Source organism: Microcaecilia unicolor, chromosome 7, assembly GCF_901765095.1.
Source record: "Microcaecilia unicolor chromosome 7, aMicUni1.1, whole genome shotgun sequence".
Taxonomy (NCBI): Eukaryota; Metazoa; Chordata; class Amphibia; order Gymnophiona; family Siphonopidae; genus Microcaecilia; species Microcaecilia unicolor.
The window spans coordinates 217,593,205-217,618,835 of NC_044037.1; the positions used below are offsets into that span (position 1 = coordinate 217,593,205).

Below are 25,631 nucleotides of genomic sequence, written 5' to 3' on the forward strand. Positions count from 1 at the left end.
CCCATAAATATCTAAAAATCACAGGATAAAAGTTTAGTACAATAAAAAGATATTGTAATAAAACATGTTAAAAACATATTAAAAGGATAAAACAACAAAATGAAATAATTTGATAAAATGGTGCACAAAACAATTAGACTTACAAAAACTGATGGATGAAATAGAAATGCTTAAGTGCAGGAATAGATATATACAAATTGTGCAAAGCAATAAATTAGCATAAATCAATCTGTGCACAGATGTTGGAAATACAACACATACCTTGACAAACACAGTACAACAGCTGTAGCTGTCCTGTTCCGGTAATTGGTGAGCCCTTAGGTTCCCTGAGGCCCGGTGAGACCTCAGAGGACCGCCGCGCACCCCGAATCTTCACCCGCGGCGACCGCCGTTCACCGAGGGTTGAGCCCCCAGCTGCAGGCGGCCAGCAGGACTGCTGGAACCGAGGGGTGACGGCCGGCCTGGCTGGTAGTCAGCAACACAGTCTCTAAAGGGCAGCTAGCAAGGACGGCTAGCACTGAAGAGGAACACAGTCTCTGAAGGTGGCTAGCAAGGACGGCTAGCTGGAAGAGGAACACAGTCTCTGAAGGTGGCTAGCAAGGACGGCTAGCTGGAAGAGGAACACAGTCTCTGACGGTGGCTAGCAAGGATGGCTAGCTTGAAGAGGAACACAATCCCTGAAGGTGGCTAGCAAGGATGGCTAGCTGGAAGAGGAACACAGTCTCCGAAGGTGGCTAGCAAGGACGGCTAGCTGGAAGAGGAACACAGTCTCTGAAGGTGGCTAGCAAGGGCGGCTAGCTGGAAGAGGAACACAGTCTCTGAAGGTGGCTAGCAAGGGCGGCTAGCTGGAAGAGGAACACAGTCTCTGAAGGTGGCTAGCAAGGACGGCTAGCTGGAAGAGGAACACAATCTCTGACGGTGGCTAGCAAGGATGGCTAGCTTGAAGAGGAACACAATCCCTGAAGGTGGCTAGCAAGGACGGCTAGCTGGAAGAGGAACACAGTCTCCGAAGGTGGCTAGCAAGGACGGCTAGCTGGAAGAGGAACACAGTCTCTGAAGGTGGCTAGCAAGGGCGGCTAGCTGGAAGAGGAACACAGTCTCTGAAGGTGGCTAGCAAGGGCGGCTAGCTTGCAGAGGAACACAGTCTCTGAAGGTGGCTAGCAAGGACGGCTAGCTGGAAGAGGAACACAGTCTCTGAAGGTGGCTAGCAAGGACGGCTAGCTGGAAGAGGAACACAATCTCTGACGGTGGCTAGCAAGGATGGCTAGCTTGAAGAGGAACACAATCCCTGAAGGTGGCTAGCAAGGACGGCTAGCTGGAAGAGGAACACAGTCTCCGAAGGTGGCTAGCAAGGACGGCTAGCTGGAAGAGGAACACAGTCTCTGAAGGTGGCTAGCAAGGGCGGCTAGTTGGAAGAGGAACACAGTCTCTGAAGGTGGCTAGCAAGGGCGGCTAGCTTGCAGAGGAACACAGTCTCTGAAGGTGGCTAGCAAGGGCGGCTAGCTGGAAGAGGAACACAGTCTCTGAAGGTGGCTAGCAAGGGCGGCTAGCTGGAAGAGGAACACAGTCTCTGAAGGACAACACTTCCTGATCCACTGCGTCGGCTTCTGACATTCGAAACGGAAGCACTGGACTCTTCCCGTTCTGTTGCTTAAATCTCCCGCCAGTCCATCCCCTCTCAACAGCTGGAGCCAATCCCCCCGGCCTAGGCAGGCAAGGGACGCCTGGATTGGCCAGCCTGCCTGGCAGGCGGAATCTCCCCATCAATGCGCCAATCCGGCGCGAGTAGGCGGAGCTGGCTCGCTGGTCCACCCCAGAGCAGGGAGACGACGACGCCGGCGCCGCCATCTTGGCCGGCGTATCCCCCTCTCCGAGGCTGGCGCTCGCTCCAGCGGATCGCCGGCCTCGGAACGACCCGCGGCAGCGCCGGCCCCGTCGGCGGCTCGTCTTCGCCGCACTGGATCCCGCGGGCTCCGTCGACCATCGCTCCCCGCTGCGGGAGCCCAGGTAAGGGCCCGGGACGGGACAGTAGCAATGAAGGAAGATACAATGTAATTCACATCTATACATCAAAACAAAATACAAAAATGTAACAAACTGAGAGCTAAAATGAATGGATTGCTTTGACCATTGCATAGATGCCATGCTGTACAACAGAAAGCAAATTGGAAATCGGTGAGTGAGAGCAGCTGAACAGCTGTATGGAGTCATTTTAGAAAATAAAGTGCCCATATCTGTATTGTGATATTTATTTGCAAACAAAGGGGCCCTTTTACCAAGCTGCAGTAAAAAGGGCCCATTAACTGCGCACTGCAACCCATTTTACCGCAGCGGGTAAAAAAAGCTGAAAATAGCCATGGTCGTGCGGTAAGCTTGATCTTACCACATAACCATGCAGGGATAGCAATTACTGCCTCCCATTGAGATGAGGGTAAGGGCTCCTGTGCTTACCCAACGGTAACTGGGTAGCATGTGGCGCTGACCGATTACCACCCGGTTAGCGTGGTGCAAAAAAAAAAATACAGACTGATTTTCTCTAGCACAGGAAATGGTGCACACTGGGGCTAGAACTACTGCTGGTGGTGCCCACGTTGGGCCGACAGTAGCTCCAGATTAGCACGTGGTAAGCCCGCATTGGGCTTACTGCCACTTTTTGTAAAAGGTCCCCAAAGTGAATACACCCTACCAAAAGGGGCTTAATGCTGCCACTATGAGGTGAAAACAGAAACAGAACTTCCAAGTGATAAAATATACACAGTTATAAATGGGTGATGCAAATGGTAAAAAACAAAGGGGCCCTTTAACAAAGGTGCACCAAAAAGTGGCCTGCGATAGTGTGGGCGCATGCGTTGGACGTTTGCTGGACCATTTCTCCACTGCATCTGGAAGAAAGGCTTTTTTGGGGCTGGGAAATGGCGTGCGGCAAAATTAAAACCAGCGTGTGTCTATCTGCAGCCTGAGCCTTTAACGCCACCCATTGAATTAGTGGTAAGGGCTCTCACATATTACCCCCGTGGTAACCGTCCAGTGTGCTATTACTGCCAGGAAAGCCCCCGTGGTAGAAAATAGAAGACTATTTTCTACCTCCAGTTTTCAGCATGTGTCAAACTCGGAATTACCACCAGGCACACACGCTAGCCGGACGGTAATGCCAATTTGACATGCGCTGCACACGCGAAGGCCCTTATGCACCTTCATAAAAGGTCCCCAAAGTGCAGCAAGTGGAACACAGTGATTTACTTAGACACCAACAGAAATGTTAAACGCAGCAAATGCGGGTGCTAAAAGTCTATGGTAAAACGAATAGACAGGAGAATAAAAAAATACAGGCAGATAATGGCTATAGAATCAAAGCGTGTGGCAAATTAATCTGACAGAATACAGATGAAGCAAATAGAGTGAATATTAAATAAGCAAAGAAAACTCACTGATCTGAGCTGTACTGGACGGCACAGTTGCACATCAAATGAGCAGCATTCCACATGCAAATCAGTACGTACAGTGCTGCACAATAACATTTAAATGATCTGTTTGCGCCAAAAGTATCAGCTATGCAAGATGAAAGGAAAACCAGGAACAGACTGTGAAACAGTGACAAAAGTGAAAATGATGTACAGAAAGCAATGATTGAAATAAACCAAATGTGTCATAGCCAAAAAAACAAATATAGCGCTAGCGTACAATTTAATAAAAATTATTAAATTGTATGCTAGAGCCACATTTGTTCCATTTTAGCTATTTACATAGGGCCCCTTTTACAAAGGTGCGTTAACATTTTTAGTGCATGCTAAACGCTACAACAATTTTTACCATTTAGCACACATGAATTTTTAGGGCATGCTAAAAACGCTAGCACACCTTTGTAAAAGACCCCGATAATGTATCTAACCACTATCTTATTCCTCCACTGAAGAAAGAGACCAGAATATAGACTGCAGAGTCTCCTCACCTTTCCTATCTAGAGGCTGCATTACGTCTCTCCTATTGCCTTTTGGTCTTCTAGTCAATGTTGGTGCCACTGCCCTTCTTCCTATGCCTTGGGGGTTTTCATTCCACTGTTTGTGTCTGACCTTCTCCATGCAACTATTACTTCCTTTTATCCTTCTTTTGTTGCCATAAGATCTTCATGCCACATTTGAGGTCTTGGTGTGCTGTCCAAGTCCAAAAAACAATGATCCTATTTCAAACCTACCTTTCATCTCAAAGATCAATCCATCCTCAGTTGATCTTACTACTAAACCTAAAGAATTACACCTCAGGCAGGTGGGTTTTAGGCTCTTTCCTAGTAACAAGCCATTTTCCTTGGTATGCTCAACTTCATTTATGCCAATTTCAATAATATTTACTAGATCTTTCTAAATATGAGTGCTGCCCTTGACTTAGTTGATCACCTTTTGTTGTAGCCTATTCTTCAGGATATTGCCGTAGGAAGTAGAGTCCTTTAGTGATTTTCCTTATATCTCCCTAATTGGTCTTTTAAGATACAGTGGCTTAAGACATTATTGTCATCCCATATAATCTCTTCAGGAGTTACTCAGGGTTCCATTCTTTCATCCTTAATTTTTAACCATCTTTGTCTTTATTGTCAGGCATAATTCAGTCTTTAAGAGTCATCATATGTATGTATGCAGATGACATCCAGGTTCATTTTTCTTTCAGTGATGCTAATATATCATCTCTGTCTCCTGTAACCTAGGGTCTTGACACAGTAGCCTCATCGTTACTGTGCTGCCCCCATATTCATGGGGAAAGAGGGCATTATTGTGTATATTTAGTAGGAATATTATTTGTATAGACAACACTGTTTACGGGGGCTTCGCCTCCCCTCTGTCTACAAGACTCTATAAGGATGTTGGAAGTACTTGTGAATCATCAGTTGTCCTTTCATTCTCATGGTTTGTTATTGGCTCAAAAGTTCTTTGCTACACTTCAGTTGATTCATACTGGTTGTCCATTGTTTCAACATACGGACTTTAACAGAGGTTGATTCACATTTGGTTTTAATTGATTGGATTATTAGAAATCAATTTTTCAAGGCCTCCCTTTAAATCAAATGAAGCATATCCAAGTCATATAAAATACCTTAGTTAAGTTACCACTATCCACATATATGGAGAGCAAAGGCCTTTATAAAATTATCTAAGTGAAAACATGCATTAATGCAAATTAATGTTCACTAAAGAGCACTAAAACTTTAAATGAAGCAATTAGACTTTAAGACCAGCTGTATCTGAATGTTATTTGGGCTTGGAAAAGCAACTAATTAAATCTAAAATCCCCACGTCCAAACTCTAACTCACTTAAAACATCCTGACATAAGGCAGGAGTAATAATATAAATCATATGATACAATGCAGAAATTTATTTCCAAAATAAAGGACTTAATTTCATAGCACAGATATACCAATCAAGACAGTACAGGACAGGACTAATGGTTTTAGCTTCAGATTTGATACCATGGACAAAATTATACTTCTGAACCCTTCAGAATTGGCTCAAACAGTACATGTGTGGCCAAGTCACATCTTGAACTCTTCTTTGTAAGAAATGTCACACTGAGAAGCAAAGGACTCACTTGTATTGTTACTAAATAGAATGTATTTATTACACATGATTCCTTTACTGGGAAATTTTCAAAACAATGCCACAAATTGCAAAGGCCATAGGTGCTTTTATATGCATATTTGTACCAGTTCTCAAAGGAAATGTACATATGCCCTTTCCCTTTGAAAATTGCCTATGGAAAAAGTACATGCAGAAATTAGAACTTGCTTTTCAGTGGATATATTATTTTCCAACCAAACCTACATGCGTATTCTTGAAAATCCTAAGCTATTCAGACAGGGGTGGTTTAAGTGGACAGGAGAGGCTATTACCCACTTAAAACCACACTGAGCTGGCTGGGAGCCAATATTCAGCAGCACTCAACCAGACAATGCTGCTGAATATTGGCTTTAATTGCTGTGCCACTCTCCAGTTGGTACCTACCAAGGCAGTCCAAAGACAGAGTCAGGAAGGAGCTGGGAGTTATGCAGCCTCCAGCAATATTCAGTCCCTGTGCCTATATAGCTACCTATATGCTCTTATTCTGTGTGACACAGAGATACTTCTTAAATATTGTCCTGCCCATGAGAAAAAATGATGCAGTTTCTTTTATTATGGCTACTGTCTTCTTAGCTTTTTCCTAGTTGAATTACATTACAGTTTGGTTGCCTGACTATGTCCTGACCTGACAAGCATTGAATTAGTTTTGAAATATTGTAAAGAATTTAGTACAGTTCTTATTTATAAAATGCTCAACTGCGGGCATGTAGGAAAGCACAAAAGGTAGTCCTGACTTTGCCTGATTAGCTATGCGGATATGTCACTGAATATCGGTCAAATCTGCATAACCTGTAGGTGCCACCAATGACCTGCATATTCAGTGCCAGTTCCTGGATGTAGCTCAGCACTGAATTTCTGGCTTTAATTTAGTAGCAGCGATAGCGGACCACCACCAGTTGAATACTGACCTGAGAGTTTTCTCTCCTGACCTAACCACACTCCTGGAAGTCCTTCAATTCAGGTAAAAGCATACATATTGCTGAACAAAATATATATATTGTTACCCACATGCATAATGGGCAATTTTCAAACAGGCAAGTTATGAGGGTAAAATGCTTTTCACCTGGGGAAATACCTTTGAAAACTGCCTTCTTAATGACAACAACATCTGCACACATAACTACAGATGCAAGCCAAAAAGAATGAGGTGCCACTCTACAAGACAGACTTTAAGGACAAGCCCACAGTTGAGCATTTTATAAATGAGAACAGCACTAAATTCTTTACAATATATCAAAACTAATTCAATGCTTGTCAGGTCAGGACACAGTCAGGCAACAAAACTGTAACATAATTCAACTAGGAAAAAGCTATGAAGACCATAGCCATAATGAAAGACGCTGCTCCATTTTTCTCATGGCAGGACAATATTTAAGAAGTATCTCTGTGCTACACATAATGGGAAACAAGAGCATTCAAGCAGATCAGCTCAGCAGATCTGACCTTCAGACAAGAGAGTAGGAGTTGAAAACCACATATTTTCAATATGATATGTCAACAGTGGGTTTGTCTAAGAATAGATCTTATGGCAATGTACCACAGCAGAAATGTACACAGTTATTACAGCAGTCACTATGAACAACAAGCTTTAGTAACAGGTATTTTAGCAAACAGAGTTCAGCTCTATTACATATTTCACTCTCATTGATGCATAATACCTGAGGGGATGGGAAAGATCAGAAGTCAACCAATAACAGTAATTCTCTTAGGGGGTCTTTTACTGAGGCATGGTAGCGTTTTTAGCTCACAGTAGAAATCAGCTGGTGGTAAAAGCCGAGACCCCCATTATATTCCTACGGCATCTCGGTGCTTACCGATCAGAGCCTAAGTGTAATGCCTACTGATCTCCCTTGATTGACACTTAGAAGGGTATTTATCATGGTGCATCAAAAGACAGGTTACTGACTTGTGTGGTACCTGAATAACTGCTTGTGAGCAACCTCGCAAGCAGCATTATTCTATCATTTAGGGACTACTGGGCTGGTTAAGTGCTGGCGCCATCCAAGCTCTGCTCTTGGACTCTCTTGGTACTAACCGGATGGTGCCTAGGTGGTCAAAGGCAACATTCAGTGGCAGTACCAGCTTAAGAGGATGACTAGCTTAGTGAGTTTTAACCAGAAGGAGCCTGTTCTGCCTGGTTAAACCCTTTTGAATATTAACTCCCAAATTGTTAATAAAGGTATCCTGGCGATAGTGTTCACTATTTCTGGCTTCTGTTCCTTGATGGGATTATCTGGCCTCTCGTTTTTTGTCCCTCACAGCTGAATTTTAGCTACAATTTTAGCTGCTTTTGTGCTGAATTGTATAAAGACACATAGAGGGACATAATCCAAATGGACGCCCAAGTTTTGCTGAGGACGTCCTCGCAAAACGTCCCGGTGGAGGGGCAGGGAAACCCGTATTATTGAAACAAGATGGACGTCCACCTTTCATTTTGATAATATGGTCGGGGATGCCCAATCTTGACATTTAGGTCGTCCTTAGAGATGGTTCGGCGATAATGGAAACCAAGGACACCCATCTCAGAAAAGACCAAATGCAAGCCCTTTTGTCATGGGAGTAGCCAGCATTCGTAGTGCACTGGTCCCCCTGACATGCCAGGACACCAACTGTGCACCCTAGGGGGCACTGCAGTGGACTTCAGAAATCGCTTCCAGGTACATAGCTCCCTTACTTTGTGTGCTGAGCCCCCCAACCCCCCCAAAAACCCACTACCCACAACTGTATTCCACTACCATAGCCCTTAGGGGGGGCACTTAGATGTGGGTACAGTGGGTTTGTGGTGGGTTTTGGAGGGCTCACATTTACCACCACAAGTGTAACAGGTAGGGGGGAATGGGCCTGGGTCCACCTGCCTGAAGTGCACTGCACCCACTAAAACTGCTCCAGGGACCTGCATATTGCTGTGATTGACCTGAGTATGACATTTGAGACTGGCATAGAGGCTGGCACAAAATATTTTTAAAGATGTTTTTTGAGGGTGGGAGGGGGTTAGTGACCACTGGGGGAGTAGGGGGAAGTGATCCCCGATTCTCTTCGGTGGTCATCTGGTCAGTTCGGGCACCTTTTTGTGGCTTGGTCGTAAGAAAAACAGGACCAGATAAAGTTGTCCAAGTGCTCGTCAGGGATGCCCTTTTTTTTTCCATTATGGGTCAAGGACGCCCATGTGTTAGGCACGCCCAAGTCCCGCCTTCGCTATGCCTCCGACACCCCCATGAACTTTGGTTGTCCCCACGATGGAAAGCAGTTGGGGACACTCAAAATCGGCTTTTGATTATGCCGATTTGGGTGACCCTGTGAGAAGGACACCCATCTTCCGATTTGTGTCAAAAGATGTGCGTCCTTCTCTTTCGAAAATGAGCCTGAAAGGGACCAATGTAGCTTTATAAAATAGGTGCCTCCTTGGCCTTTGAGCTTAAGTGACCTGATATACTGTTACCTTCAAAATCCTGGCCTTTATATTTAGAGGAATATACAAAGACTGCCCTAGTTTCCTGAGAGAAAATCCCAATATTCTTCTGAAGGGGTTCTACATTCCTCCAAAGATTTGCCTCTGATTCTGTCTACACCTTCAGGGCCAGATTCAGTAAATGACACCCAAAGTTAGCTGCTGTTAAAATCCACACTAGGAGCGTTAGCGTCAATTTTATAATGATTGCATAGCGCTAAGTGCCAATTCTTTAAAGGCTGATTAGCACAAAGCAAGCTTTAGAAAACAGTGCTTATCAGATTCCCATGTCCATCTTTGAGTGCAAGGACTAATGCCTGCCAAGAGCTGGTATAAATCCTGCCACCCAAATCCAAGTATTCTGTAACATTACACCTAATAACTGGGAAGACCCCAACCTGCCCATGTCCTTTCCATGGCCACACTCCCTTTTGACTGCATGCTATGACATTTAGGTAGTCATAGAATAGCTCATAAGTAGTTCCAAGCAGAAGTTGTAATTAGTGCCATTTAAATGCCAATTACAACTGATTGTTAGCATCTAAGTAATTAGTTTCTGCAAGCATCTGGGATCTGCACCTACATTTTGGCAACCCATACAGAGATTAGATATGCAACATGAAGAAACAGGCATTTCCTTATATGATTTCAATACTATGAAATCTACTTCCAAAGAGTTACAGTTTTCAGAATTCCTTTTACAAACAAATATAAGGCACAGCGATGGGAGCAAGTATGGCTCCTGATTTGGCAATACTCTATGTAGCCTTCTTTGAACATCAACACTTGGAAGATCACCCTTTTAAGGAGGAGCTTAAGCTATGGAAACGCTACATTGACGACATTTTGATTCTATGGAAGGGAACTATCAACAGACTCAAGGAATTCCATGGATGGCTGAATAACCTCAATCCACATTTAAAATTCTCTATGAAATATGACAAAGAAGAAATACCATTTCTAGACATCCTTATCAAAAAAGAAACATATCATTTTACCACAACGATATACAGGAAACTGACTGATAAGAATCATTTTTTGCACTTTCAGAGCTTCCACAATAGAAGTTTGAAAAAGAATTTACCATATTCACAATTCCTCCGATTGAGAAAACTTTGTAGCAACTACAATGATTTTGAGAATCAAGCAATACCAATGGCGGCGAGGTTTCTCTCAAGAGGATACCCCGAGGAAAATGTCAATAGAGGACTTAACAAGGCAAGAATTGCAAATAGAGATACACTGTTACAAGGCCAGGTACAAAGAAAGAACCCTGATATAGTATGTAGTCTCAAATTTTTGAATCTGTCATCTGATATACAAAAGATTTTGAAAAAACATTGGCATATCTTAGAGAACCTAGACTGCTTTAAGAACAAACATCTAACTGTAGCACATACGAGAAACAGAAACATCAAAGAAATAGTGGCTCAATCTGCCCTACCCACTATGAGATCTACACCTAAATCTATAACTGGACACAGACCTTGTGGATCATGCTCAGTATGTGCATCCTCTATGAGCACTAGTACCTTTATACATCCATCTACCATGAAGCGCTATCCACTGAATCACTCATCAAATTGTAACACAGAGGGTGTAGTCTATCTGATTATATGTCCTTGCAATATGATCTACATAGGAAAGACAATCCGAAAAGTAAAAACCAGAATGATAGAACACAGAAGTAGCATTAGATGTAAGGACTCCTCTGCACCACTGGTAAACCATTGCATGTGTATTCAAGGTGATCCCTAAACCATGGAGAGGTGGAAATTTTGACTCAATGCTACTCAAACAAGAGCAACGAACTATCTTTGAGCTGAACACACTGCACCCAGCAGGACTTAATGCAGAATTGGACCTAGCAGTTTTCTCATGATTCTCATTTTTTATTTTTATTTTTATCATTGTTATTCTTTCCATCCCCCTTTTTTTCATTCCAAAAAAACCCCTTTTGGTCTTATTTTTACAAAAATATATATTTTTTGTTGTTATCCCTCAATAAGGAGTGTCAGAATGATAGAGATCTTTCTGTATTGATTTTATCTTCATCTTTAAACAAAGTTTTTTTCTTCATCTTTCACTTATTTCACGGAGCATCAAATTGAATTATGCATAAAATAAACTGTCATCTTTAATAATTTTATTTAATATATATGAACAAATATACATATCCTTAATATCTCATAATCCAATCCGTTAAACATATACCACGAGTGCAAGGTTTTCATTCAACTTATCTTAATATGACACATTTCATCAATACATTATGTATTCCATATCTTTTAACAATAGAATATATATATTTTTTATGTCTGTCACAACACTTTATATGTGCTATGTTATATTTATAGATACAATAGAATTAACTTGGGAGACATGCCTTGATACAGCAATAGATGCGAAACATGAGTTCATGTCGGACTGAGGGGTCTCCGAGATGAATGATCGTTGTTAATTTAAATAAAGATAGAAGATCGGAGAAGATACCGCATTTGAGCTAAGTGCTAATGTGGATTATAGGAGTTGATGAATGTTTAAAGTAAATGATATTTAAAAAGTTTAAAAATTGGATCAAATGAGGAATATCTGCCCACCATGAGAAGTGCCTGGCTCACATATAGCCTGAATGGTGGTGACAGAGAAATCTGATAGATCCTATACAAGTAATACATACGATATGAGGAGAAGAAATATCGAAATAGATTTGGGAGTTGGGTATAATATTGATGTTGATGTATGAGAAGCCCCCTCTATCTAAACAGCAGAAATACCGTATAGACTTGATGGCATTTAGGTAGTCATAGAATAGCTCATAAGTAGTTCTAAGCAGAAGTTGTAATTAGTGCCATTTAAGTGCCAATTACAACTGATTGTTAGCATCTAAGTAATTCGTTTCTGCAAGCATCTGGGATCTGCACCTACATTTTGTCAACCCATACAGAGATTAGATATGCAACATGAAGAAACAGGCATTTCCTTATATTTATTTATTTGCATTTGTATCCCACATTTCCCCACCTATTTGTGGGCTCAGTGTGGCTTACAATACATTGTGGTGGAAGTGCAATTGGTTGCAGTACAATTATGGGTTACATTGTGAAGAATTATATAAGAGAGTAAATTCAGGATATTCTTAGGGGATAGAACAGTGGAATATAACAGGGGTGAGTTGAGAGGGGGGCAAAACATAATCGAGGGAACAGGGAGGTCTGACAATTTTATCAGTGGGTAGGCTTAAGAGTGGTGAGAGCGCGGGAGTAGAGGTTCAGAGAGTGTATTGGTGCGTGTCTATGAGATTGTATGGGCTTTATGGATACTATGGAATCTACTTCCAAAGAGTTACAGTTATTTATTTTAAATGCTTGTATATCACCTGTCTACTTTTCTAGTTAGTTTGCAATCAACACATGACATAATATAATAATAATACAGACAAAACATTTCACAAAAAAATAAAACAAACTCAATAAGGGCAGCAAGCTAATATAGCTTAACACTAGCTGATACAATTCCATTAAAACATCACTATGCTAAAATCTATTATCAACAGAATGGACTTATATTTGGGCCCAATATTCAGCCGGCTGTGATCAGCATTTTGCTGACCGCTGATGGCATTATAACTGGAAATTCAGTTCCTCCAGCACAGGTGGGTTGGTGGGTGGGTGGTGGAATTCGCTTTAAAATTGTTCTTTTTGAATGCATGTTATTTGTAGCTATTTTCATTATCTTTGATGTGTATTGTTGCCCTTTTGCCAACTTGTGTTTTCAATAAAAATATTCAGCTATAAAGATAATGCAATGATTAAAAATATTGGGTTTATTTTACAAAGCCGCCCTAGCGATTCTGGCATGGCAAATGTGACAAAGCCCAGAGAAATTGAATGGGCTTCATCATATTCGGCACATGTTAATTGGTAGTGCTGCTTTGTAAAAGGAGCCATTAATTTTTGACCTTTAAACACAATCTAATACTAGTTTGTTAAATGATAAAACATATATCCTTAAAAAACTGATGGTGTGCCTTGACAATTTTTGAGCCTTGTCAGTGTGCCACGAGGTGAAAAAGTTTGAAAATCACCGGTTTAAATAATAATCCTCTCACAAGTCAGGACAGGGCATTAACACTTTAGGTGTGTAATTCAAAAATAATCTGAAATTGCTCAGATATATCTGAATTTAGCAAGCACAGTGTTAAGTGACACCAAATACCCTGTCCAGAGGGAAATAATCCTGTTGTATGATAAAATTAGTTTTTTGAAAGAGGCTACCATGATTTCTTTTAAAGAAACAATTACCTGAACATTAGAAACAGTTAAGTTCCCAAAACAGGAAACTTCTGGTAGAAGTATTCCAGCTACTCAAATTGTTTGGAATCTAACCAGGCATTCTGTTTATCGTTCAATACTAGTTATTACTAAAGTACATTGGCAGCATTGTATGATATACCTGTGATTTTGGCTCATGCTATTTCCTCATTCAGGAGCATTTAAGATACCAAAAGAATACTCAAGTTCAATATGATGCATTAAGAGAAATAATGGAAAAATATACATTATTGATAAGTTCTATATGGATTTCTTTCTTGTAGTCCTTCTGGAAAAATCGCTGCTGCTATTAAACATAAGCCATAAGCTGAGTGACTTCATAGAGGAATTCAAATCAGACTGGCCTGTTGCAAACCCAGAGATAATTCATGGTGCGCACAGCAGTTGCTTGAAAATTGACAGCCTACTAGAACTACTACAAGACAGGAGAAGGCAGCTGGATAAACGTCTCAAACAGCAGTACCAAGACCTAGAGCAGCTTCTGCACATTTTTCAGTGGCATCAGAAGGAAGACCAGGTAAGACATATATATTAATGTTGCGACCCATCTTTTATAGTAATATACTGTGGAAAGGGGTGTCAGAACCAAGACACATGATGTTACTAGTCTCAAACGAGGAATGGAGGATGCACTCAATGCACTCTGCATATAACTCCTAACTCTGCTACAGAAGAAAGCATGGACCAGTTTTTAGCTGTCACTCAGGTCAGCTTTTATCCATCTACCTTTCAAACAAATAAATACAGGGATGGAATAATAGCTTTAAAATGACATGAAGAGCCTAGGGTTCAATTTATCAGATGTAAGAAACCTCCCCCCAGCAGCCTGCATGCAGGTGTTATTCTGTCAGAAGACCCAAGATTGACCAAGGCAGGTGTTTCTGCATAGTGGTAGGGTGTCACACTGGGGCAGATGTTTACACTATGTATGTAATTCCCTGTCTTATTGTTCCAGTGTACATGTCATTCTGCTGTTGCAGCAAGTAAACTGCCTAATATAGTCACTATAGGGAAGGAAAAACTTGGTTACATTAACAATACAAATTTTTAAAGTTTAAAAATATTAATAAAAAGGTAGCCACAAAAAGAAATACAAAGAACAACACTAATCATAAACAGATATATGTGCAACCAATAGCTCATGTCAATGGAGAGAAAATGAATTGCATAAATAAATAAAAGGTAAAATTAACGCTAAAATAATCCATCCATTTAATTTACCTGGTGATTAATGGCCCACTATTCAAAGCATTTATGCTACTAATTTTGGGGCCCTCTTACTAAACCGCATTAAGCATTAATTCTCGCTTAATGCGAGAAAAATGGCCCAATGCAGGACATGTTAAAGCGTTTTGTTAGTTTTGACATTTTGCACACACTAACTGCAAGGTATTTTTTTATCTTCTTATTTTTTTGGAGAGAACATGTTAGAGGCAAATAATGGGCATGGAAGTGCTATGCAGTTTGAGTACTGACATTAGAGTGTAAAAACTGAATAACACCGACTTAACGTGAGAGCCCTTAAAGCCTCCTAAATAAGAGGCGGTAAGGGCTCCCACATTTTGTTACACTGGCCATGCACTAATGCTAACATTAGTGCACAGCAGAGGAAGAGTACTGTAGTAAGTCCAGATGGGAACATTCTGCATGAAACAGATAGCAGTATGGAATCATTAAAGATAGAAATTCCTTCACACATGGAATTTCTATCTATAAAGTATTCTTGTAGGGCTGTACTACTGTACGCAGGGACAGAACGAACAGATGGATGAAGAAATGTTTACAGAGATTAGGAAAGCTGGCAAATTGGGCAATGCTATAATAATGGATGATTTCAATTACCCCAATATTGACTGGATAAATGTTATATCAGAGAGTGCCAGGGAGATAAAATTTCTAGATGTAATAAACAACTGCTTCTTGGAGCAACTGGTCCTTGGTGGCATGCAGGGCATAGTGCAAGAGGGGGCGGTGTTGGGTCCCCTGGGAAACAGTGATCATAACATGATCAAGTCTGAGCTACTATCTGGGATGAACCCGCAAAAGAAATCTACTGTAGCTGTATTTAATTTTCAAAAGGTTGACTAAAATAAAATGAGGAAAATGCTTAAAAACAAACTAAAAGGATCGGCTGCAAAGGTTAAGACACTAAATTAGGCGTGGACATTATTCAATTATACCATCTTGGAAGCCCAGTCCAGATGCATTCCATGTATTTGCAAAGGAGGAAAGAAGAGAAAACATCAGCCAGCATGTTTAAAAGGTGAAGTAAAAGAAGCCATTACAGCTAAAAGATTGTCTTTCAAAGAATGGAAAAAGGACCCAAAGAAAATAAGAAGCAACATAAGCACTGGCAAGTCAGATGCAAAGCATTAATAAAAGAAGGCTAAATGAGAATATGAAGAGAAACTTGCCACAGAGACTAAAACTCACAGTAATAACTTTTTCAGGTACATCAGAAGCAGAATGCCTGTGAGGGAATTCGTGGGACCGTTAGATCACGAAGGAGCAAAAGAGGCACTCAGGGAGGACAAGGCCATAGCGGAGAAACTGAATAAATTCTTTGCTGCTGTCTTTATGGAAGAAGATCTGCCTGTACCGGAAATGGTTTTTAAGGGTGATGATGCGGAGGAAATGAAAGAAATATCGGTGAACCTGGAAGATGTACTGAGTCAAATTGACAAGTTAAATATTAGTAAATCACCTGGACTGGATGGCATACATCCAAGGGTACTGAAAGAACTCAAGCATGAAATTGCTGATCTGCTGTTAGTAATATGTAAACTGTCATTAAAATCGTCCAGAGTACCTGAAGATTGGAGGGTGGTCAATGTGATGCCAATTTTTGAAAAGGGTTCTAGGGGTGAGCCAGGAAATTATAGACCGGTAAGCCTGACGTTGGTGCTGGGCAAAATAGTGTAAACTATTATAAAGAATAAAATTATAGAACATGTAGACAAACATGGTTTAATGGAACAGAGTCAGCATTGGTTCAGCCGAGGGAAGTCTTGCCTCACCAATTTGCTTCATTTCTTTGAAGGCGTGAATAAACATGTGGATAAAGGTGAGTCGGTTGATGTAGTGTATCTAGATTTTCAGAAAGCTTTTGATAAAGTTCCTCATGAGACTCCTGAGTAAAATAAAGAGTCATGGGATAGGAGGCAAGGTTCTGGTGTGGATTAGGAATTGGTTATTGGACAGAAAACTGAGGGTAGGGTTAAATGGTCATTTCTCTCAATGGAGGAGAGTGAACAGTGGAGTGCCGCAGGGATCTGTACTGGGACCGGTACTATTTAACATATTTATAAGTGATATGGAAATCGAAATGACGAGCAAGGTGATCAAATTTGCAGATGATACAAAACTATTCAAGGTTGTTAAAACACGTGTGGACTTTGAAATATTGCAGGAAGACCTTAGGAAATTAGAAGACTGAATGACCAAATGGTAGATGAAATTTAAAACAGACAAATGCAAGGTGATGCTAGGGTCCACCTTGGGGGTCAGCACTCAAGAAAAGGATCTTGGTGTCTCTGTAGATAATACGCTGAAATCTTCTGCTCAGTGTGCGGTGGCAGCCAAAAAAGCAAACAGGAGGCTAGGAATTATTAGGAAAGGGATGGTGAATAAGACCGAAAATACTATAATGCCTTTGCATCACTCCATGGTGCATCCACACCTTGAGTATTGCATTCAGTTCTGGTCATCGTATCTCAAAAAATATATAGCGAAATTAGAAAAGGTTCAAAGAAGAGCGACTAAAATGATAAAGGGGATGGAACTCCTCACATATGAGGAAAGGCTAAAGAGGTTAGGGATGAAATACCGGATGAAACTGAAAGAAGCCAAGAGATAGATACGTCTGGCGAAAGCGCAAACAGAAGAACAAATGACTAGAAATGTAAGAAGGGGTGACAAAAATTTCTTCAGGTATATTAGTGAAAGGAGAATGACTAAAAAGGGAATTGTGAGACTGAAAGATACTGCGAACCACTATGTAGATAATGATGAAGAAAAAGCAAATTTGCTAAATAGATACTTTTGTTCTGTTTTCACAGAAGAAAATCCTGGAGAAGGACCGCGATGGACTGGAAAAAGTACAAATGAGATTGAAGTGGAAAGAGCACTGTTCATGGAAGGGAGTGTGTATGAACAACTTGAAAAGCTAAAGGTGGACAAAGCCATGGGACCGGATGGGATCCACCCCAGGATATTGAGGGAGATCAGAGAGGTTCTGGCAGGTCCTCTTAAAGATTTGTTTAATATATCCTTGCAGACGGGAGAGGTTCCGAGGGATTGGAGAATGGCGGATGTGGTCCCTCTTCACAAAAGTGGTGATAGGGAAGAAGCTGGAAACTACAGGCTGGTAAGCCTCAATTCGGTTATTGGAAAAGTAATGGAAGCGAAGCTGAAGGAAAGGATAGTGAATTTCCTGGAAGCCAATAAGTTGCAAGATCCGAGACAACATGGTTTTACCAAAGGGAAATCATGCTAAACGAATCTCATTGAATTATTTGATTGGGTGACAGGAGAATTGAATCAGGGACGAGCTATGGACATAAGCTACTTAGATTTCAGCAAAGCTTTTGACATGGTTCCCCACAGGAGACTCTTAAATAAACTGGATGGGCTGAAGATAGGACCCGAAGTGGTGAACTGGATTAGGAACTGGTTGACGGACAGCCGCCAGAGGGTGGTGGTGAATGGAATTCACTCGGAGGAGGGAAAGGTGAGTAGTGGAGTGCCTCATGGATCGGTGCTGGGGCCGATTCTGTTCAATATATTTGTGAGTGACATTGCCGAAGGGTTAGAAGGTAACGTTTGCCTATTTGCGGATGATACTAAGATCTGTAATGGAGTGGACACCCCGGAGGGAGTGGAAAACATGAAAAAGGACCTATGGAAGCTAGAAGAATGGTCTAAGGTTTGGCAATTAAAATTCAATGCGAAGAAATGCAAAGTGATGCACTTAGGGAATAGAAATTCACAGGAGACGTATGTGTTAGGCGGGGAGAGTCTGATAAGTACGGACGGGGAGAGGGATCTTGGGGTGATAGTATCTGAGGATTTGAAGGTGACAAAACAGTGTGACAAGGCGGTGGCCATAGCTAGAAGGTGGTTAGGCTGTATAGAGAGAGGTGTGACCAGCAGAAGAAAGGGGGTGTTGATGCCCCTGTATAAATCGTTGGTGAGACCCCACCTAGAGTATTGTGTTCAGTTTTGGAGGCCGTATCTTACTAAGAATGTAAAAAGAATTGAAGCGATGCAAAGAAAAGCTACGAGAATGGTATGGGATTTGCGTTACAAGACGTATGAGGAGAGACTTGCTGACCTGAACATGTATACCCTGGAGGAAAGGAGAAACAGGGGTGATATGATACAGACGTTCAAATATTTGAAAGGTATTAATCCGCAAACGAACCTTTTCCGGAGATGCGAAGGCGGTAGAACGAGAGGACATGAAATGAGATTGAAGGGGGGCAGACTCAAGAAAAATGTCAGGAAGTATTTTTTCACAGAGAGAGTAGTGGATGCTTGGAATGCCCTCCCACGGGAGGTGGTGGAAATGAAAATGGTAACGGAATTCAAACATGTGTGGGATAAACATAAAGGAATCCTGTTCAGAAGGAATGGATCCTAAGGAGCTTAGCCGAGATTGGGTGTCAGAGCTGGTGGCGGGAGGCGGGGATGGTGCTGGGCAGACTTATACGGTCTGTGCCAGAGCCGGTGGTGGGAGGCGGGACTGGTGGTTGGGAGGCAGGGATAGTGCTGGGCAGACTTATACGGTCTGTGCCAGAACCGGTGGTGGTAGGCGGGGCTGGTGGTTGGGAGGCGGGGATAGTGCTCGGCAGACTTATATGGTCTGTGCCCTGAAAAGGACAGGTACAAATCAAGGTAAGGTATACACAACAAGTAGCACATATGAGTTTATCTTGTTGGGCAGACTGGATGGACTGTGCAGGTCTTTTTCTGCCGTCGTCTACTATGTTACTATACTATGTTACTATGTTCAGCTTGGAAAAGAGACAGATGAGGGGAGATATGATTGAGGTCTACAAAATCCTGAGTAGTGTAGAACGAGTAGAAGTAAATCGATTTTTTACTTGTTCCAAAAGTACAAAGACTAGGGGACACTCGAGGAACTTATATGGAAATACTTTTAAAACAAATAGGAAGAAATATTTTTTTCACTCAATGAATATTTAAGCTCTGGAACTCTTTGTCGGAGGAGGTGGTAACAGCTGTTAGCGTATCTGGGTTAAAAAAAAGGTCGGAGGAGGTAGTAACAGCGGTTAGCGTATCTGGGTAAAAAAAAAGGTTTGGGCAAATTCCTGGAGGAAAAGTCCATAGTCTGCTATTGAGAAAGACGTGGGAAACCACTGCTTGCCCTGGGATTTGTAGTATGGAGTGTTGCCATGATTTGGGTTTCTGCCAGGTACTTGTGACCTGGCTTTGGCCACTGTTTGGAAAACGGATACTGGCCTAGATGGACCATTAGTCTGACCCAGTATGGCTACTCTTATGTTCTTATGACTGTTTTAAAATCAACAATTGTCTAAAACAGTGGTTTTCAACCATGGATTACCGGTGTCAGTTGGGTTTTCAGGATACCCACATGAATATGCATGAGAGATAATTGTATGCAATGGAGGAAATGCACTAACATATTCATTGTCAGTATCCTGAAAACCTGACTGGTCAGGTGGTCCCTGATGACTGGATTGAAAAGCACAGGTCTAAAAGACCAGCCATAAGATATATTTCCAGCTAACAATACATGAATAGATATGCAATGCATCCATGTACATTGTTTTGCAGCATGATATGAATCACAACAGATAGGAACAATTGTCACAGACAAAAAGCATTAGCTTAATTGGGGGAGAGCTTATAAAAACACATTCAGACCCGCCACTGACTGAATTCAGACACCATAAACCTTACTCATTGTCATCAGCTGCAAATATGTTCAGCTGCTCTGAGGCTTGGCAGTGGCACATACAGGAGGTGCAGCAGAGTAGCTTGAGGATTTCAGATTCTACTTTGTATTCATTTCCTTATCTCTAGCTTGGAAGGAAAGGGTCATTTTGGGAAAAGAGCTGACTTTTCTGTTGAAAACTATAATTATTTCCATTTGAAATGGTATCTTTCTGCCTGTTGCAGAATGTATTGAAATACTGAAAAAAATTTTTTTTGTTACATTTGTACCCCACACTTTCCCACTCATGGCAGGCTCAATGTGGCTTACATGGGGCAATGGAGGGTTAAGTGACTTGCCCAGAGTCACAAGGAGCTGCCTGTGCCTGCAGTGGGAATTGAACTCAGTTCCTCAGGACCAAAGTCCACCACCCTAACCACTAGGCCACTCCTCCACTTGTGTTACTCCTATATTCCTCGTGTTACTCCTATATACAATTTCATGGCACTTCAAGTGGAAAAATAACTTCCATTTTAGATTCTACGTTTGTGTTATGAACAAAACACAATAAGGGCCTGATTTATAAACATGCTTAATCCATTTTCCCCTGGATTCTATATAGCGCACCTAGAGATCCATGCTGAAATCCAGGTGTATAACATGCGTAACTTTTAACATTGATAACAGCACTTAAGCAATAATGAGCACTAATTGGCAATAATTAGAATTTACATGTACAACTCGCTAAGCGTATTCTGTAATGCAGTGCACCTAACTTCTAATGTGCACAGGCAAAAAGGGGCATGGTTATGGGCGGAGAAATAGAAGTTTCGTGGGCATTCTGAAATTTACATGCGTTGTTATAGAATATGGCCCTCTGCGCCTAAATCTACACGCCGGGATTTATGCCACATTTTCTTTGATGTAAATGGAGGTGTGTAGTTTTAGGCACTGGAATATCAACTAAGTATATTCTATATACTGCACCTAAATGGAATACACTTAGGCAGAAATTCTATCCATGTGGATTTTTCAGATGCCATATATAGAATCTGGCCCTTTGTACCTCTAGGAAAAACCATAAAAGCCCATTTAAAATAGCTTGATTTACATTCTATGATATTATTTGTAGGTGGCCAACTTTATTTGGAAAGACAGTCTAGCTTAATATTTATTATATATATTTTTTATCATACTGTATAAGGCAAGATATTAGAGAGCCATACTAGAGCAGCATGAGTAAAAGTAGACCCTTAATTAGCAAATATTACAGGCCATTGAAGTTATGCAACCTTTACCAACTTCATATCACACAGGAAGCATTCATTTTCCTTATAAGATACAGTGTGCTGGTTATTTTAGAAGCAATATAAGAATAGAACATGCAAATAGGGATCTTAGAAATCCACTATTTACCCACAGAGATCCACACCATGCAGAGATTTCAAGTAGGTGTAGATAGGGTGATCCAAATAAATAGACATGTATTGCCCATTTTACAACATTTTACATGTTGGCTAAAAATTTTCATCATGAGGTTTTACAGCTGTCCAAATGTGTGCACAAATCATGCTTGAAAGAAAAGATGAAAAGAAGCACAGTGCCCCCTACCTCCACCTTTCCATGAAGAAAGTAACTACTCCATTGAACTCTCTGACCAAAGGGTAAAGACCCCACAAACCCCCATCAGGAAAATGAGACTACTGCTACGGTCCAGGGATACCATTTTGAATCCAGGCATAGAATGTAGCAGAAGTAACTGGGAATTGCTCCTGCTCCCACTAGAGCACCAAGAAAAGCCCCTGGTAGATGCTACAGCACTGCGTACATCTAGTAGCGCTATAGAAATGATAAGTAGTAGTAGTAGATGCTGTGAGTAGGACTGGGAGGAAAATGAGAGTCTTGAGTGTCAGGAACAGTGTTTTTAAAAGGCTACTACCATCCATGTTTGGAGACAGCAGGACTTTTTTTCCCCAAGTGCTGCTCTTAAAAATTGCTGCTTCTTCTGAACGTGCTAGCAAATATCGCAGTTAGAAGAGCCTTTGTAACATAGTAACATTGTAAATGATTGCAGATAAAGATTGTACAGTCCATCCAGTCTGCCCAAGGTAAACTTGTGCAAAATCTCAGCAGGGCACAATCCTCTGGCCAAAAATACTGAATACTGTTGAGAAAAATTCCATACATTTCTCAAGGGTCATTGTTTAAGAGCACAGGAACAGAAAACAGAAACAAACCATATAAGAATTTACAATTTTTATATGGTTTGTTTCTGTTTTCTGTTCCTGTGCTCTTAAACAATGACTCTTGAGAAATGTACAACATTCTAAAACTCAATCAAAATGCAAATCAATGAGCAAGAAATTTCTTATATGTGCTCTAAAAATCATGATATTTACTTAAAAATGGGATTATAAAAAAAGTCAAAATTGCCAGTTTTAAAAACAAAGCAAGTCTTTATTAAAAACAGCATAATACCCTTCTTTTTGAAAGCACAAGTGGGCACCTGGATTTCTAAAACATACCAAATCGTTGTTTAAAATAAATTTTCTAAGAAGCACAAAGGGTGACAGCATGTGTAAGAACAGCAGAATTCCAAAAAAACTAGTTTCAAACATACACCATCAGTACTGTGTATGAAGTAACATATGACCAGAGATGAAAACAAAACTTCACCCACTAAGGAAGAGGAACAAACCTCATGAAGCCGAGAGAAACAAAGAGAAAACAGTGAGGTAAACCAAAGAGGATGACAAAACTTCCTTCATTGAAGATGCTAAAAACCGGTTTTTAGCATCTTCAATAAAGGATTTTTTGTTATCCTCCTTGGTTTACCTCACTGTTTTCTCTTTGTTTCTCAAGATAAACTTATAGCATAAGGTATGATGTGATACTACATATGAATATTTGATCATTGTTTGTTCTTGCCATTTTCAAGGCACAGATTGTAAAAGTCTGCCTGGCACTGGCCTTATTCCCCAACTACTATAGCTGTCATCAAAACCCCACTCCACTCCATCCAGATCTGTAAAATATAGGGAGAAATGTACACATCCTAACTTTGACATATTCATTCCCAACTCCACAACCTGTCTAAAATGAGCCTTTAAAATTTAGTATTCAATAGATTCAGGAAATGTTAAAGAATTCTCCATTTCTAGGTGTTTTTCAACTATATGTATATTCCAAATTAAATCAATATTTGATATACTGCTTGTGTCATAGAACATGTTAAGCAGTGTGCATAATTAAAACAATATAAAACCAGCAAGAGAAGAAATCCATCATTAACAGGAAAGAGCAAATATAGTGAATATAATCCTCTTATTTCTGTACAACATATGTTCTTGGAATTGTTAAAAGAAATATAAATAAAGAATTAATAATATCATATGCTTCATATAATGAAAGCTATGACATTGTAATTTTTGAATAAAAGAACTTTTAATTTTTTTTCCTAAATTTTTACAGCAACAATTTTTAGAATTTATTTTTTAAGTTTTGTTTTTGGCTTTGATTTTTGGGACTTTATTTCATATGTTTTTAAGTATGGATGATGTTTACATTGTTTTGACTTCTTTATTTTTTTATCAATGTCGGTGAGAGAAGCAGGAACTGCCCCTTTAAATATGGTGGTGGTATAACAAAAGAACTTTTGCTTCAAGCTGTACTGAGTGATTGGACCCAGTCTTAGAAATAGTGTTTGGTTGTGGTAAGAGGAGCGCTTACTCTCATTTTTAAATGGGTGAAGTTTTGTTTTCATCTCTGCTCATATGTTACTTCATACACAGTACTGATAGTGTATGTTTGAAACTAGTTTTTTGTAATTCTGCTGTTCTTAAACATGCTGTCACCCTTCGTGCTGGTACCTTAACCTTCTTAGAATTTTTTTTTTTTTAAACAGCGATTTGGTATGTTTTAGAAATCCAGGTGCCCACTTGTGCTTTCAAAAAGAAAGGTATTATGCTGTTTTAAATAAAGACTTGCTTTGTTTTTAAAACTGGCAATTTTGACTGTGTTTTTTTGACAATCCCATTTTTAAGTAAATATCATGATTTTTAGAGCACATATAGGAAATTTCTTGCTCATTGATTTGCATTTTGATTGACTTTTAGAATGTTGTAGAATAAACATTGTAAGTTCTTATACGATTCGTTTCTGTTTCTGTGCTCTTAAACAATGACTCTTGAGAAATGTATGGGATTTTTCTTAACAGTATTCAGTATTTTTGGCCAGAGGATTGTGCCCTGGTGAGATTTTAAAGAGAGTCTGATGACCCGCCCATTCCACTCCCATAACCATGTCCACTTTTCAACTTTGTGACTTACAATTTAGGCGTACCACATTACAGAATACACTTAGGGGTCCTTTTACTAAGGTACACCGAAAAGTGGCCTGTGCTGGTGTAGATGCATATATTAGACGCATGCAGGTCCATTTTTAATAATAGGTTATAATAATAATAGGTTATAATCATCTTGTATTAGTCCACAATATTGGGGGAGAGAGACAAGACACAATATAAGGCAAAATCAACATTTAAATTTACATTCAGAGACCTAGAAGGGAGGTTCACAGGATTATATAATTACAATTAAGGAGTAGTTGTCAAAACTATTTCTGAGTTTGAAGTGGAGTGATTACTTTCTTAGAATCTAAGAAAGAATTTAAATGTAATGGATCAAAGAAAATATATTTCACTGAATTCAGTTTCACAACACACTTACATGGGAAATTCAACCAAAATAATCCTCCTAATTGAAGCACAATAGGGCATAATTTAAGAAAACTTTGGCGCCGCTTTTGTGTTACTTTGCATACATCTGGATATATTCTTACTTTAAAATTAAGGAAAGTTTCTTTTCTTTGTCTGAAAAATTGTTTCAATATCCAATCCCTATCTGGCGGTAACACAAATGTTACAATAAGAGTTGCTGCTTCCAAACCCACATTATCTCCTTCTATTATTTGTGAGAGATTCAAAGTCTCAAAAATCTGTTCAGTCTCTTCTGAATCAAGTTGTCCATCTAGGCTTGATTTTTTATATGGTTGTAGATAGTAAATATTTGAGATTGGTGGGCAAGCTTGTTCAGGTATCTTTAAAATATCAAACATATATTTCTTAAATTTTAATAAAGGTGCAACCATTTCTTGTTTAGAAAAATTTATTACACGTAGAGTCTTCGATCTCTGTTGATTTTCTAAATTTTCAGCTTTACTTTGTAACAATGTGTTCTTTTTTATGATATTTGCTTGAACCTCTTGGGATAATTTGATATCCTTAACATTTTCCTCATATTTTTCTACACTAGATTTTGTTTTTCCA

At 40.2% G+C, this 25,631-nt stretch overlaps 1 protein-coding gene across 1 annotated transcript in view; it reads left to right on the forward strand.

Annotated features, from left to right (window-relative positions):
- Positions 1–25,631, forward strand: part of CCDC141 (coiled-coil domain containing 141) — a 237,817-nt gene that overhangs the window by 40,708 nt on the left and 171,478 nt on the right. The window contains exon 6 of the mRNA XM_030210847.1: positions 13,650–13,903. Within this exon, the coding sequence (XP_030066707.1) occupies positions 13,650–13,903 (254 nt within the window). The remainder of the gene's footprint in view (positions 1–13,649; positions 13,904–25,631) is intronic.